Source organism: Vanellus vanellus, assembly GCF_965231255.1.
Source record: "Vanellus vanellus genome assembly, chromosome: 24".
Taxonomy (NCBI): domain Eukaryota; kingdom Metazoa; phylum Chordata; class Aves; order Charadriiformes; family Charadriidae; genus Vanellus; species Vanellus vanellus.
Window position 1 is genome coordinate 2,941,148 of NC_138929.1, and position 16,339 is coordinate 2,957,486.

A 16,339-nucleotide genomic window follows, 5' to 3' on the forward strand; every position below is an offset into this window, starting at 1 on the left:
AGACAACTTGTGTATCTGCAATATAGAGATATATATCTATATACATATATATGTATTATTATTATTATTTTTTTTTTTTTAATTCCATGGCTTTAAGTTCCACACAGTTGAACAGGGTCCGGAGGAGGAAGAACAAAGAGAGGGGAAAATGAAATATAGAGGAGGAACAACTCAGGGCTGCTTTGGTTATTTCCTCACCGCTCAGGTTTGCTGTTGGGGGTTTCTACGCTTTGGAGGAGTTCGGAGCCACCCTCCGGGGCCGGTAAGGCTGTGGATAAATCCGGGAGAAGCCAACACCAGAGAGCAGCGAATACTGTAGGTCCCCCCCTGCAGAGTGCAATTAGAAGGGGCAATTAATACTGCAGCGGGGCGAGGGGGCTCAGTGCCGGGGGGGGGGAGGAGGGGGGGTTGGCCACCGGGGAACCCAACGCCAGGAGAAGTGCTACAGCACCACACCTCCCCGGGGAGGTTCGGCACCTCTCGACCAGATCAGGAGGGAAATTACCTCCTCCCTGGGGTAATAAAAGGGGAATCCCTACGATCCAGCAAACGATCCAGCAAACACGAGGAGACGGCCGGTAACGGCTTAGGGGTGAGGAGGAACGTGTCCGCCCCCGGCGACGTTTTGCCCTGGAAGCAGAAGCGGAGGATGGAAGTGGAAGGCGATGGAAGTGGAAGGTCCTCCTCCCCGCAGCGGGATGCGGTGGCCGTGGCCGTGCCCTGGGCCAGCGGGTGAGGATGGGCTAGAGAAGGGCTTTTTTTTCTTCCCCCCCCCCTCCCCCCCAAAGGTCCCACCTTTTCCGAAAGGTTTCCTGTCCCTCGCGTTAAGTTTTTCAGCGAGTAAAGTCTCAAGGGACCAGTGCCTCTGTGGCAACTGAGCCAGGGGCCGCCCTGCCCAGAGGGCAAACCCGGGGAGCCCCCGAATTTGCCGGATTAAACTTCCAGTGGCCTCGCGGAGCGGCCAGGGGAGCCCTTCGAGCGTCAGGTTCAAGGCAACAGCACGTGGCTCCCGGCGTGGCCGGCGGAGGGGGACGGCGGCGGGAGGAGGAAGCGTGCGCGGGGCGCAGCCCGCGGGGGGGGACGGCTTCAGGTCCTTCAGGAGTTGCTCTGGCGAAGCCAAAACCAACACAAACCCCCACCGTTAGCGTTGGCCAACAGCCCCGCCGGAGTGGGTACGCGAGCTGCATAGAGAAGGCTTCATCCCAACGTGGCGGGGGGAAGGAGAAGGGGGGAGCCCAGAGAAAGTGCTTTAATCACCGGGGAGCGACGAGCTCGGAGGGGAAAGGCAGGAACGCGACCCAGGAGCGGGGGCCGAGCGAGCAGTGCTGACGAAGGTGGGGTACGGGGTGTCACCCCCTCCCCCAGGGCTTCTCCTTTCGCAGCCGCTTACGGTGCGCGAGTCTCTTCTGAGCCACCCTCAGCACTTCTTCTTGAGGACCTCCTGGAGATAGCGGGCGACCTCTGCAGCCGACTCCCAGGGGACGACGGTGGCCTGGAAGGCTCCAGGCTGTTTCTTCTCCATCTCTTGGGTCATGCGGTGCATGGGGTAACCCTTCCGCGGGAAAGCCACGTCAGCTGAAGTCAAAGTCACGGAAGGGCAGAAGTCATTGGCACCGTCTCCCACGTAGAAGACCCTCTCGAACTCCGCCTCCTCCTGGGCTCTCTCCGCCAGGTACTCCGTTAGGATTTTGCGTTTGCACATGTTGGCCGGGCAGTCAAGGCACTTGTGGCTGTGGTAGGGCCCCAAGGTGAAGTACCCCCTCTTGTCAAAGCCGGACGGGTTGCTGAAGATCTTACGGAAGAGGGAGTAGAAACCGGCTGCCCTCAGACTGCATTCGATGCCAAACATGTTGGCATCAGAGATGAGGATGATCTCAAAGAGCTCGTGGTTCTTGGAGAGGAACTGGAAGAGGTCTGGCATGCCAGGGGAGAGGGGGATGGTCTCGTAGACAGTCTTGAAGTCCCCCATCTTGACCCCCTGGTCCCCCATGTACGCCAGGACGCGCTGCATGTACTCGTTGTAGAAGCCCTCGCGGAAGGTCTGGCGGATGTGCTCCGGAAGCGCCTGCCCCGGCGCCGCCCGGACGATGGAGTCATCGCTGTTCTCGTTGATGATGGTCTCGTCGAAATCGAAGACGAGGAGGTACTTGGGAGGCCGGGGGCTGGCCATACCAACACCCTGCGAGGTGGAAGGACAACACCCGGCTCTTAGTCCAAGGCCCGGCGCTTCGGCCCCGGCCCGGCGATGGTGGCCACCACCGCAGCAGGAGGCTACGGGCCCCGCAGAGCGATGCCCCTTGGCTACCTCACCCCAGGCAGCTTATTAGCCCAACCCAGGACGGGGGGGGGGACCTAATCCCCTGCTGCCATGCCTCGGCCCTGGCCCTAAGGCGTTTATCCTGCCTATAAAGAGATCATTTTGTCACCGCTAATCCCGTTTCCGCAATCAGGGCGGTCACTGTGCCGGGCTACGTCCTCCCACGGGACGCGGGGACAGCGTCCTCGGGGCGGTTTGTGCAGGGAGGGGCCTCGAGGAGGAGCGGGGGGAGGGGGTTTGCTCCCCAGCCCGCTCCTGTCCCACCTCTGGAGAGGGGTTGGTGTCCCTGCGGACCCCCTCCTGCTGCCGGGATAAGTTTGGCTCTTCCCGACGGAGGAGAACATTTCGCAGGTTGAGTTTTTGCTCCATCGCCTGAGTGGGGTCTCCCGCTGGGTGGGGGCTCCCGAAAAACCCGGCATAGCTCAGAGCCGCCTCCCACCCCGCTCCGAAACCAAAACGGAGCCGCTTTGCCACCGCGGCGCAATGCCGGCGAGCCCCGGCGCAGCCTCCCGCTGCCCACCCGCTCCCCGCGGCGAAAGCCACCGCGGCCCCCGCAGCTCCCGCTCCCCTCCCGGCTGCTCCCGTGCCGCCGGCGGTTTGCAGGATGGGTGGTGGTGGGGGGGAAACCCCATTCCCGCTCCCTGTCCCCAAGAACCACAGAACCGCTGAGGCTGGAAGGGACCTTTACGATCATCAGGTCCAACCATTGACCCAACCTGACAAAGCCACGTCTAAACCACGTCCCCACGTACCACCTCTCCCCTGTCTTGAAACCCCTCCAGGGACGGCCAATCCACCCCCTCCCTGGGCGGCCTCTGCCAATGTTTCATAACCCTTTCCATGAAAAAAAAATCCTTAATATCCAGTCTAAACCTCCCCCAACATAACCTGAACCCATTTCCTCTCGTCCTATCGCTTGTCACCGGGAGAAGAGCTCAGCCCCCACCTCCCCACCCCCTCCTTCCAGGGGGCCGTAGAGGGCGAGAAGGTCCCCCCTCAGCCTCCTCTTCTCCAGGCTGAGCGCCCCCGGGTCCCTCAGCCGCTGCCCATCAGACGTGGCCTCCAGCCTCCTCACCAGAAGAGAGGGGACAGCCGCGTCCAGAGAGGACGAAGCCGGGCGAGAGTGGCACTGACCTTAAACAGGCATGGCAGCCCCACGCCCTCGCAGCACCGCTTCATCTCACGACCATCCCTCCGCGGGCAGCGCGGGGCCGAGGGCAGCGCTCAGGGCTCGCCGGGCTGCGAACCCCAAAGAAAGAAAGAAAGAAAGAAAGAAAAAAGGGGAGAGGTTGGGTTAACGGTTTGGGTTTTCCCTCCCCGATTTGCCACTTTTTGGGTAGGGCTCCACGTCCTGCAGCGAACTCCCGAGCTCGGGACCTCCCGTACCAGGAGCGGAGGAATTAAAGGCGTCTCCGGAGAGCGGGGCGAGCGGGCAGAGCCCGGTTAATGCTCCTCATCCCCCTTAATTCCCCCCCTCAAGCACCCGGGCTTTGCCGCACGTGAAAGCGGCCGGCGGACCGGCTCGGCAATAAGCCCCGGCAACACGCTCCCCTCTTCCTAAACTGCCCTGATTTTCTTCCAGTATAATTAATTTGGGGTGTTGCTTTCAATGGTGTAATTATCCCGGAATGACGAAGGCGCCGGGGGAGGATGCGCCAACGCAGAGCCCCCGTTACGTCTCCTGATTTTTTGCCGACCTCTTGTGGTCCGCAGCGATGAAAACAGAGCGATGGGAAACCTCCCCAAAAAAAAAACCAACCAAAACCCAACACCAAAAAAAAAACAAAACAGAAAACCCCACGCCAAAAAAACCAAACCCCAACCTCGCAGCCAAACCCGCCTGGAAAACTCAGCGGGATGGTTGGCGGGAGGAAGGAATAACACACTGGGAATGTTAACTGGGCACCAGTAGCTGGGCTTGGCTGGGGCCAGGAGGATTACAATGGTGGTTTTTTTTTTTTTTTTGACATCGGCATGACAACAGGAAGAGTTTTGCAGCCAAAGGTGATTTGTGGGGGATTTGTCTGGTTTGAAGCCCGGCATCAAACTATTTTGGGCACAAACGCCATTCACGGCTCGGCTAAAATAATAAACCGCAATTTTGGTTTAAATTAAAGCCCGAATTAAATTAAAGTCCAAATTAAAGCCCGGGTTGAACTCTTGTAAAAGCGACTTTTTCTGAAACCTTCCACAGAAGCATCCACCAAAAGCCGACGTTTATTTACGGACTTCGTTTTGATGCCAAATAACGCTGCGGCCAGGCTGGGAGCGGGATTAGCCACCGGGATTTTCCGGTCCAAACCAAGAGAAATAGGAAAAAACCCAAACAAACCAGATTAAATTAAACACGGGAAAAAGAGTAATTGTATTTTTTGTCGTTACATTCTAAAGAGCTGCCATCCCTTCGCTCTCCCCGAAGCGCCACGGCCACCAGTAGCCCCAACGGGGATAAATCCGGCTGGAAAAGAGCTGGAAAACAAAACCGGTTCCTCTCCCGGGGCTCCTCGCCCCGGTGTCACCGGCACTGCCTCCCGCCGCCCCGGGGCTCCGAGCCAAGCGCTTCCCCGTCGTGAGGCCACCGGACCGTTTTGGGTTTTTTTTTTATTTTATTTTTTTCCCCAAGGATTTCTAAGGAAAATGATAATCCCTGAAGCCTACTGGTGGGAGCATCCCTGCCACGCTTCTGCGAGAGCCGCCGCCTGCTCTCCGCCGTCCCCATCGCTCCTATTAATTGTTACCAAAACGCGCATCCCTTCTATCCTATTAATTGTTACCAAAAAATGCCCATGGCTTTTCTGGCAAAGGAGAAATTAAAATCTAAGCCGGCGCTATGTAGCGAATAAAGGTCGGGGATGGGACTTCTCACCGCCCACCAGCCTTGGGGGGGGGAGGGGGGGCTGTTGGGGAAATTACATCCTTCCCCCAAGTGCTGTTTCCCCCTTATGACACAGAAAAGGGAGATGGCAGCGTTAAGAGCGACTCTTAATAACGCTCATCCTCTGCGCTTTGGCAGAACCCCCCTCCGCCCCCGACTCTGCCCCGCGCAGGAGGGGAGCGGAGAGGAGAGGGGGAAAAAAAAAAACCAAAATCAAAAAAACCAACAAACCAAAACCACTTAGCGAATCTCCCAGCCCTAAATTACCCCGTTAAATCCGGGCAGGAGCAGCGAAATCCCCGCAGGACGGTGTCAGCGCTCTCGGCAGAGCTATTTCTGCGCCGGGATGACTCACCCGGCGGCTGCTTCCCGGGAGCGCGTCCGTCCACCTTCTGCCAAAAAGGGACTCCCTCCGAAATAAAGGAAAAGCGGCCGCGCGTCCTAACGTCGGGCGAAGCCTGAATGGGGAAAGAGGAAAATAAACCGGGATATTTCCTCAGCGTCCGCCTCAACCGTAAAGGCTTAAACAAACTGAATTTGGGATGGGGGTCAAAACGCGCCCGGTAAAAGCGGTGAGCTGCCGCGCCGCCGCGAGAGTCATTTCCCGGGGTACTTTATCCCCCAAATCTCTGTGGGTTTTTTTTTCCCCCTCCTCCCGGCGACACCTCCCGCCATCCCATTGGGATCTTTCCGCCTCGGAAAGGCCCATGGATGAAGGCTGGAGCTCAGCAATATTCGCCGCCCTCCTTATCTCCGCAGATCAGCTTCGGGCTTAACGCCCGGAACGGGTTCAGCGCAGGACAAGCGAGGAGCAGCGCTGCGCTACGCACCCGCCCTCCGCCGCAGGATCCGGCCCCGCGCGAGCCCGGAGGGGGTCCACCACCCGATTTCAGAGCCGGGACCTACTGAACCCTCAAAAGTGAAGGGGTTTGGGGGCATTTCCCAATTGCAGTCGCAGTCCCTGCGCTGGTTTAACCCCCCACCCCCCCCCCAGCGTATTCTGCTCTTTCCTATTTTTAACCTTAAATTTTTTTATTGATGTCTCCGGTGGGTGCAACACGTATTTCTTTTTAATTTTAACTCAGAACCCAACCACTGACCTTTGGCAAACGCGTTCGCCCACCCCCTGGGAGGGTATTAAGGGCAAACCAAGAGGATGGGGTCTTGCTGCCCCAAAAGCAAAGGGGGGGGGGGGTAACCTCCCTCTCCAGCACGTCACCGGGATGACGAGACGATTTCACCCCTCCCGGAATAAATCCCGACCTGTTCCCGTCCCCGGCCAGCGCCACAGCTCCCGAAACAGAAGCAAAGGAGCAAATTAATGATAAATCACGGGCCAGCGGAGCTCGGAGGGGTCCCCGACCCCCTCCACACGCCGCGGTGTCACCTCACCCCTTCTCCTGCCCCACGGCTCCCGCTTCCCCCCCAAAATCCCCCCGGGCAGGGCCAAGGGGGAGTGGGAACACCTTCTCCCGCCGGCACGGCCGCGACGCCGCGGTCGGTCACTTCGGGTGATTGGGGATGTTCCATTTTTTTTTTTTTTTTTTTTTTTAAATGGTGTTTATTTTTCCTGCCGCCCACCAAGGCGCCGCGGCGTCACCGCCGCCACGGGCTCCCACCGTGGCCGGTGCTCTCTGCTCTACACCACCACCACCACCACCACCACCAAAAAAAAACCCCTAAACCAGGTGGGTTTGGCCCCAAAATGCCACGGCCATGGGTGCCGCATTGGCGGTTGGTCAGTGGAAGTCCAAAAGCGCATCCCAGATCCTCTCCTGCCGCGGTGCCGGTGTCGGCGCCGCCGTTGGGCACACGTATTGGACACCGGCACCGGTGCCAACCCGGTGTCAGCTCCCGGCAGTCGGCGGTGCCGGGACTGACAGCGGCGGCTGCTCCGGCTCCGGTACCGGCAAACCCCCATCCCTCTGCCCGGGGAGCGGGAACGGTGCCGACTCACGCACGGCCGCTCCTCGGGTCCTCCCGGTGCCGGCGACAGCCGCAACGGGGCTGACTCATGCACCGTCGCTCGGCACCTCCCGGTACCGGCATCAGCCGCACCGGTCCCCCGAGAGTCCAACCGGGTGGGGACCCTCCGGTACCGGCACCAGCCGCACCGGTTCCCGCGGGGTCCTACCGGATCGGCACTTCCCGGTACCGGCACCAGCCTCCCCCGCTCAGCGGAGACCCCCACCGAGTGGGCACCTGCCGGTACCGGCACCAGCCGCAGCGGATCGGCATCTCCCGGTGCCGACAGCCGGTGCACCGCTCCTCGGAGCCTCCTGTCGGGTCGGCACCTCCCGGTACCGGCCGCCCCCCCGGTGCAGACTCACGCTTGATCAGCCCCCGGTGCTTCCTTACCGGGTGGGAACCTCCCGGGAGCGCCCGGTTCGCCCCCGGTGCCGGTGGGTGCGCAGGCAGCCCGGGGGTGGGGGTGGTGTCTCGGCCGTGAAGCGGGCACCGGCGGCTGCGGAGCGCGGTGCGGTGCGGCGGGGCCGGCGCCGCTGCCGGGGTTGGCGCCAGCGCGGCCCCTTTAAGGCGACGCAAACGGAGCCGCGGGGCGGAGCCGCGGAACAACCGCAGTCCCCCGCGCGTCACCGCCCGCACAGCCAATGGCAGAGCCGCGCCGGCGCGCACCAAAGGGGGCGGGGCCCGGCGGAGCCACGCCCCCACCCCGCGGGGAGGGGGAGCGGGGCCCGTGTCTTCACCCCCCCCCCCCGCTAATAGCGCTGTAGCGCGGCGGGTCGGCTGCGCTCCCCGAAGTTGGAAAACCGGCAATAAACCACAAAAACCCTCCTGGAAATAGCTAATTTTGTAATTTAGCCATTTGGGGGGGAGCGGTTGGCAGCCCCCGAGGCCCAGGGACCTAAAACCGCACAAATGCGCCCCAAAACGCAGTCCCCGGACACGCACACACAGCCGGTAAACGCGCCGGTCCCCCCCGCGCCGGTCCCGCGTTAGCCCGGCGGTCTGGCTGCGCCCCCAAAAGTTGGAAAACCGGCAATAAGCCACAAAACCCCTCCTAGAAATAGCCAATTTTGTAATTTAGCCATTAGGAGGGGGGGAAGGGGGATTTTGCCTCCCCAAAAGCAGGCAGCTCACGAGGTCAAGGGACCCCAAAAATGCACAAATGGTCCCTAAAACACAGCCCCGGGGGGGGGGGGGGGGGGACACACACCCTTTCCCTGCGGTGGGGAAAGGAGCCTCACCGGGCACCCACCACCCCCGGGGGAGGGGACACAGGGACACCCGGGGGTAATTTTAGGGGCTGTCCCTGCCCCAGGACAGGGAATTGCAGGGTGCCCAGGCAGGCACAAGCGCGTCCACACCCCAAAATACTCTCCCAGGCGGTGTTTACGTGGTATCTTTGGTTTTGCAGGACGTCTAATTCACCCTGGAGTCGCCTGAGATAAAAAAAAAAAAAAAAAAAAAAAAAAAAAGAAGATATAAAAATGAAAATGAATAAAGGCAGCTTGTTCAAAGGCTGGAGGCAGAGGGTGTGGGCAGGGAGGGGAGGCAGCAGCGCGGCCTTAAAAACATGTAGTTAAGAGATCACCAGAGGTTGGGTTTTGTCTTGCTTTTTAATTAGAAGTGTCTAAGAATGGAAGGACACAAATAAAATTCAAAAGGTCTGCGAAAAACCACGGGCACTCCCTGTGCCGGGCAGCTCCGGGGGAACGCCACGTTGTCCGGGCGCTCCAGTCGCGGCTCTAAAGTTTCCCCGGTTTGGCAAAATTTGGAGTTGCAGCCGCAGGCAGGAGTGGAGCTCGGAGCGTTTCTGCAGCCGGGCTGTCGCTGTTCCCAGACTGTCCCTAAAGGACACCCACCTAAAGGACACCCACCTCTCCTGAGAAACAGCCCGGGTTTATCAAAGAAATATTTTATCTATTTAGCCTGAGACATTCAGGCTTTTTGGGTGCAGAGCACTCCCCGTTTCCTCCGCGCAGCGTGGGGTTTGCTGTTCCCCCCCCCCCTCCCTCCCCATTTTGGAGTTCCACCAGCTCCCGTTAAGGCGTTCGAGCCATTTGTCAGCGGGTATAAGGCGAGTGGGAAACTCAAAAGGGCAAATTCTCCGCTGCCTTCTGTCTGCTTCCCACTGAAAGGCAGCGGGGCAAAGATCATTCCAGAAACATCCCAGACGGAGGAGTTTGGCAAGGGTGATCCTGTATCCCAGTGATTTTCCACTGTGAAGAACCCCGGGGAGCAAGCGAGGACAGCGCTTTCTGCGCCGGGCCGTCCTGGCTCCTGGCAACCCTCGTTTGGGCACGGGCATTCCTCACAATGGCCGTAACATCCCCACATGCTGATGCACGCTTCTCTCCCGTTTTTTCACCACCGAGCGGATCGCAGCAGCGCACAGCCAACCCTGAGCCCACAACATCCACAGACCCATCTGTCTGTCCGTCCCATCCCCCCTTTGCTTTTTTTTCCATCCCCACAGGAGAAGCTGGGTGCGGGCTGGTCCAGCAGCGCCCATGACATCCATCGGGTCGCCTGCATCAGACCGCCCGGCACTGGCGCCCGCGGTCGGCAATATCTATTTTGGGGAAGCCCAGAGTGAAACTGCAGCTACAGCTACTCACCTCGTGCCATCTCCTTAACAGAGTACTCTAACAAACAGTATTTCTTTTATAGCAATACATTTTTGGTGGCAGACTAATATTTACACGGTCAATTTCAGGAAAAACCTCAAGAAGTAACAAGCAAGAAAACAGCAAACTCCATTTAATTTCATTTTGCCACATGGGGTAACCTTCCCCTCCATCTCCTTCCATGAGTCGTGTCCCCCCCCCTCCCCCCCAAAGCGCAGCAGTCGGGACACTCGACACAGAAAGTGGCCGATTTTGCTCAGTGTGGGCCACACCAGTCCGGGCTGAGGTGTCCCTAAAGCTGCTTCTGTCTGCGTGGGCTTCAGTTTTGTATTTAATGCTAAAAGTCACTAAGAAAGAAAGAAGGACTTGCTAGAGGAGTCACCACCCATCAGCAGTCAGGATATTTTTTATGTTCTGCTCTATATAACATGTAGAAATCAGGAAAGACGGCTTTTTATCTGGTGGGATAAACTAGAAGTGGCACAAGAGACGCACAGAGAACGCCAACTATCTCCACGTGCTATAGGTCAGCGGCGTCGGCTGCTCTCACACTGCCGCGCTGGTGAGCAAAGACGATGCTCTCAGGAACTGCAACCGCCCTCGCTCAGCGGGAAACCCTGCTCCTTCTCATGGAAGCAAGTTCAATCTCCATCTACTTTGTCATAAACCAAGCCTAAAAATCCTACTCCTCGGCCAGTCATCCAATACAACTGACACCAATCATCACAACGGTTTCTAAAGAGCCCGACAGAGGTGACAAATCTCTCACTGCAGCCCCACGTCCCTGAGCATATTTAGAAAATACAAAAGTTTTAGAACAAAACTCTCTGGGCTCCGTCTCGGCGCAGTTCATAACCGAGCTCAGACAATTCTGCTGGAGAGAGCCACAATGAAGAGTCACTGCAGCTGCAACACGGACCTACGGCGTTCAGGGGCTCTAGTTAGGCAAATACAACTTAAGCGATGTGAAAATTTGAGGGATTGAGGAAATTAGCAATTAATTAGAAACAAGCTGCAAATTGGAAATGTTTTCTAATTCAGTGAGTTACTTCAACGCATGGATTCCAACACTTGATACCGTGAGAGGAGCGAGCTGCCTTCCTCCATCCGCTTCACTTGCTCCTTGGAGAAGCAGGCAGCCATCCGCTCCACTGCCATCTCCTGGCTAATCCTCCACAAGCTCTTCCTCCGGCAGATCCGTCTCTCCTCCTCCTGGGAAAGGACACAGATTAAATCGCAACCCTCTGGGGAACGATTTCTCCGTGGGATGGGAAAAGCCAAGAGCTACGACAGCGACATCATGCATCACAAGTTACATTATCTTAAATTAATTTAAACCACTGAAGTTATCTTCTGTGACAATCCAGCATTATTTCTGTATTTTTTTTAAGCAGCAGGCAGAGTGGATGGGTTACTGTAATCAATAAAATATATGCCTAAAAGGAGTAAATTAAAATCTGTGAGACACTGTATAATAAAATCCCATTGTTTTCTGGTAGTAACAAAAATCTTACATTTTCACAGAACAGGAGGCAACATTTCAGGCCAAGCAGGAATTTTCCTATGAATTAACAACCCTAAATTACTAAATACACGATTTCTAAAAGAAAGGGGCACAAACTCTTAACTCTAGGTAAAGTAGTATGTTCTGACATGCTCCCTGGTTTCCTTGGTGATGGGCGATGAATCATTTTCCATTACAAACCCGCGACTGGAATGGGCAGTTAGATAACGCGCGTCCTGGACGCTCTCATTTCTCAGCGCGCTGGTTCTCCTCCTGGCCCCTGGGAACTGGGGCATCCCGCAGCTAATATCAACTTCAGCCTCTCTGTTGACATAAGATGCCTTTTCTTTTCGCACCCCGCAGAAACGCTTCTGGAAAAGGGAGGTGCAGGATCCCTAAGCCTGCTGAAATCACGGGGTTTACATAAGAATCAGGGCACGGTTATCAAACCGGCGGCTGTACAGGACACGGGCATTAATTTTAAGCATCGTAAGACCTTTGGACTATTAATGATATCTAAGGCTTAACAGAAAGCTGATACCTTCATGCTTGAGCTGTCTTGGAAGGAATCATTTTTCAGTCTGAACTAATTTTATGTATCATTATTCCGAGACATCTCCAGTTGAAACGTCGGCTACGCTCCGTTCCCTGCTTCGCTTAAGCCATCAGAAACACGTCGTGAGATGAGTAAGATTTCCCAATTGCTATTTTTTGCATTCACGGCTTTTCGCCTGTGCGTAGTAGCTTCGATATAACCACAAACAGGCAACTGATGCTTATCTCCTGTATTATAACACACGTTATCCACTGTCTGAAGAACCTCAGAGAGGACATTATGCAGAAAATCTAAAAAGAAGTGAAAAGGGAAATGGTGATCCTGTGGTTAGGGCAGCAGTCTGGATCAGAAATAACAGAGAGCTCTGACCCCAGCCGTCACTCGCTTACATAAAGTCAGGCAGGTCTCAGTTCCACATCTGCAGAACGGGGATATTGGCTCATCCGACAGTAACACACTAAATTTAATCGCACGGGCTGCTCAAGTACACACACAAGTAACCACCCCTGGAAACCCTTAAATAGTAAGTTTTCTTTTACAACAGTCCTCTCCTAATAAACTTCCTAGTTTTATCAAAGCTTATTGAGAAAGTTGTCTTCCCGGTAAAGGTATTAAGTCATTCTCACGGGGTGCAGGAGGGAGGCCGAGAGTTTTAACCATGGAGATGAAAGCATACCAATATTTTACAGGGAAAGTACACAAACACCACTTCAATTCATTGCCCTGCATCGAGTCACACGGGGAAGGCGGCTGAATTCCTGTTTGAAAAGCAAAACTGGAAACTATTTTGTAATATGCTGTCTCAGTCTTTCGTTTTGCAAGCTCTCAGACGTGCCAGCGCACGGTTGCAGAATTATTTTGCAGCTCACGATTCACGGCCATGAACACAACATCCCACAGTCTTAACTCCCGTATCCCCCGCGAACGTGCAGCCCACCGCGGCAGCACTCGTGAAAGACCGGGAAGGACAAAGTTACGTTCCACTATCAGTTGCCCCTTGATTATTATTCCCAGACTTACAGGCAAAACAGAGTTGAGGCAATCTGAAGATGAGATTGCAAAATTAAGACTGTAAACAGAAACGGCACTTAGCCATAACACACTTTTGTTCAGGTCAAATAAGAAAGAAATCAGACACAACCAGCAATTCTAGATCCTCGCTGGTGGTGTGGGGCTGTCAGCAGTTTGGCTGCTCGAGGTCCGCGCTGCAGCTTTCTCCTGACTTTGCTTTGTTAATTCTTTACTTCTTGCTAGTATCAGCTCTCATTAGAAATGTAAATGCGTTAACTCCAGTGGGGGTTCAGAAGAAAGTAGAAAGTCAGAAAAATTTTAGCTCCCTACGTGCCCATCCTTCCCCCTTCTTTTAATGTTATGCAATTTTTCATGTAGGGAAAAATCATTACGATGCATTTCTGAGAAACATGCTAGGTTATGACTTTCAAATGGAGTAACAATCATTTTCATAACGTTCCCATTCTGCTCAAGAAATTTTACTAATTAGTTATTGCTGCATTAAAAATCCCAAACACACACAGACACACAAACCCCCAAACAACCCCCCCAAACCACACACAACAAATTTCCAAACTCTTTCCGCAACTGATTTTAGAATTGCTGGTTGGAGAATGAAAGGTGCAACATCACCGAATCCCTCTCGGTACGAGGGCTGTAACCTCGGTATTAGCAGCAAGTCAGCCAGAGCTAAGCGGCGCTCCTTAAAACTTCTATTTTAACCAAGTTTGATTTTCAAATTGCAGTTGTGTTACAGGAAAAAACCCTGAGACAGCCTGCGTGTGCCCGGAAACACCCAAGAGGCTTTGTGAACACTGCCTGCTAGCCATTTTTTCCAGCTGGAGACCACGGCAAACAGCAAGGAGAAACAAAAATCTCTGCTCTTACGATGGTTTCATTATACCTTCCGCTCTAAACCAGGAAGAAGATGTAATTCTCTTGCAGCTCACCTGAAAAACCTCCTACTTTCCTACATACAAGAACTCCCATCAAATCTTTGTGTTCTTTCTGTGTGTTTATAAGTGAGACACGAATGAAAAAAATCCCCCAAAAGCATCAACCTTCTGTATTACTCCAGGACATACCATGGTTTATTCCTGTACTTCTAAGGAATTTGGTATACCTGTCCAGCAGGATCAATAACTGCCTTCTCTTTAGGGGTAATCATTTCAACAGCATTAACTTGAACGGACTATGTGCGTGCACATCTTTAAACCGTTCATTAGATTTTCATTCTTGCCCTCAATGCTTCTTCTTATCCTAGGAAAGCGCATTAGCTCAGCAGCGTATCAGAAAAATCCATCCATCCCTGAAAGGGTAGGGGTATTTCCCTACTAACCTTTAAGCCAAGACTCTCTAACTGGTCAGTTCTGCTTAAAAGGCTTTGACGACCCTTTGGGAAACCGGACATCTAGTTCAGGAAAAGTCAGATGTGTAGTTTCTTGGAAAACAATCCGCAACCGATCAGTGTCAGTGTTATTACAAATTTCTCCTTTGTGCAGAAACAAGATTAAAAATATCTGAGGGAACTATGCTACTGCCGTCTAGGTTGATTAAAATAAACAGGAATGACCCTGTTCAGAGTTCTCCAAGTGAAAGATAATAATTAATAGACAACTTCAACAGGGGACTTTTAGTTGGCTTCTGCACTCTGCCCAGGAGTTTGGCAGGTTTTCCAGGAAAGGGAATTCAAACAAAAGCTGTTTTTCCTTTTTGGTGGAAAATTTTACATAATTTCTCACTTTCAAATGTACTTAAACTGTGCATTATAAGGCTCTTATGCTGCAGTACATGGCGAAAAGCCTCAAACCATGGAAAACAGCATAAGAATTAGAAATACAAGCACAAATCACACCCATTTTCAGGCTAAATTAGAGGGAGCAGTAAGACATGAGTGAAAGAAATATCTAGCATTGTGATGAAATAAGAGGACAGATTGGAAACATGAAGACCAACTGCTGTTCTCAGGGAGCCTCCTCTGACTACAGTGCTTTGTGTACATTAGTTCTCAGTACACAAAGAGATGCCCTACATTGCAAAATACATCCACTCTGTACATATATGTAGGCCATGACTCAGTACAAAGGCAGCTATTCCCAATATTCAAAAGACATTTCATCAGACGATATTGGCTAATTACATCTGTAAAAGCAGCAACAGGTCAAGAAAGCAGGAGGATTTATTTCCAAAAAACAAAACAAAACAAAACAAAAATACAGGGACAGGCCGATTTTAAAAATGGAGAATAAAAAAAAATAATCACAAAACCCACAAACACCCAAACCATCAAATCCCTTTCAAATCTTTATCCTCATTTAAAAAGGCACAGCTAAGGAGACAGAAGGCGGCGGCATTGTCCAAAAAAAGCACTGGTTGTTTCCGAGAGCAGAGGGTGCCCCCTGCGATCCACAGCAAACTTTTCTTAGGCACCAGCACAGATTCAAACAGGTCAGCTCAGGCAGAAATTACCTTGGTGGGGCAGAAAGCAGCAATGAAATTAATGTAATTGCAATTCCTTATTCAGAATTATATTAGAAGCTCAAAAACTGCAAAATTATCTCGTTGCTGCCAGGATAAAAATCTTTATTAAGGACATGTGTGAACCCTAGGGTAGGCTTTTTTTCTAGTGTCCATAGTAAATGCAAATGCTTGTCTTTCTTTTGAACTTCTCTCCCCTTAAGGGTGGATTTTAATTCTTCTGTCATGTCTCCAATATATTTACAATATATTACACAATTTATTTTTAGCACAATCAATGTGCTAAAATAAAAATATAGGAATTAATTAATTTATACCTCCCAAGGCCAGCATGACAATACCACTTGCTAGTGCCAGATTACTTCACAAACTGCCTTCTGTCTGCTAAAGCAGTGGAAGTTAATAATTTGAGTTTAATTCCAGTTTTGATTAGCCTTAAAGCTCCACAAAAAGTCATCAAGTTTCAACCACAGACACAAGGAGCCCTGGGAAAATAAGTGTTCCTTCTTCCCCACCTGCACTCTTTGAAGAGAACACTTCCCATGAATTGACAGGAAAGAGCATTCTACAAAAGTAATCAAATGGTGAAATAGTACAAAAATGTTTTCAAGATATGCGTAAAATAACCATTATGGTACAGGGCAAATTCGTGTGCTGGAAGCCGGCAAGTGATGTGCTATGAGAGACCGTGGAAATCTCAATGCCCACGTCAAAACTTGCCCAGCGACACTTTAAAATGTGCTTTTAAATTTAAGCTGTAAAAGAGCGAACCCATCTGATAGTCTAATTTTCAATGTACCTTTCTTCTACTTGTGAAGTACTTGAAGACTTACTATATAGTCTAGAGAGGTATGGCATTTATCAGTTCCAAACTGCAGAGGTTATAGCAATGTTGGTTTCTGAAAAGTCAAATGGCAATTCCAAATTCTTAGAAGTAGTGAATATGGTTATCTATAATTTCTCAGGAGAACACATAGTGGCAGACTCACTGTCTTTAACATAAAAATAT

The 16,339-nt window shown here is 52.8% G+C and overlaps 1 protein-coding gene across 3 annotated transcripts; it reads right to left on the minus strand.

Annotated features, from left to right (window-relative positions):
- Positions 1-49: 49 nt before the first annotated feature.
- On the minus strand, positions 50-7,682 carry PHOSPHO1 (phosphoethanolamine/phosphocholine phosphatase 1). 3 transcript variants are annotated; one of them, XR_014270015.1, is made up of 3 exons: positions 7,551-7,682; positions 5,460-5,650; positions 3,541-3,556 (listed from the first exon to the last, which is right to left on the minus strand). XR_014270015.1 is itself a non-coding variant. In XM_082494783.1 (2 exons), the coding sequence occupies exon 2, from the start codon at positions 2,168-2,170 to the stop codon at positions 1,418-1,420; it is 753 nt and encodes a 250-aa protein (XP_082350909.1). In that variant the 5' UTR covers positions 2,171-2,179; positions 5,460-5,487; the 3' UTR covers positions 50-1,417. The 3 variants fall into 3 exon arrangements, 2 of the variants coding, with proteins under 2 accessions (XP_082350909.1, XP_082350908.1); XM_082494783.1 differs by lacking the exons at positions 3,541-3,556; positions 7,551-7,682 and adding an exon at positions 50-2,179 and having other exon boundaries at positions 5,460-5,487; XM_082494782.1 differs by lacking the exons at positions 5,460-5,650; positions 7,551-7,682 and adding an exon at positions 50-2,179 and having other exon boundaries at positions 3,452-3,586.
- Between the last annotated feature and the right edge of the window lie 8,657 nt (positions 7,683-16,339).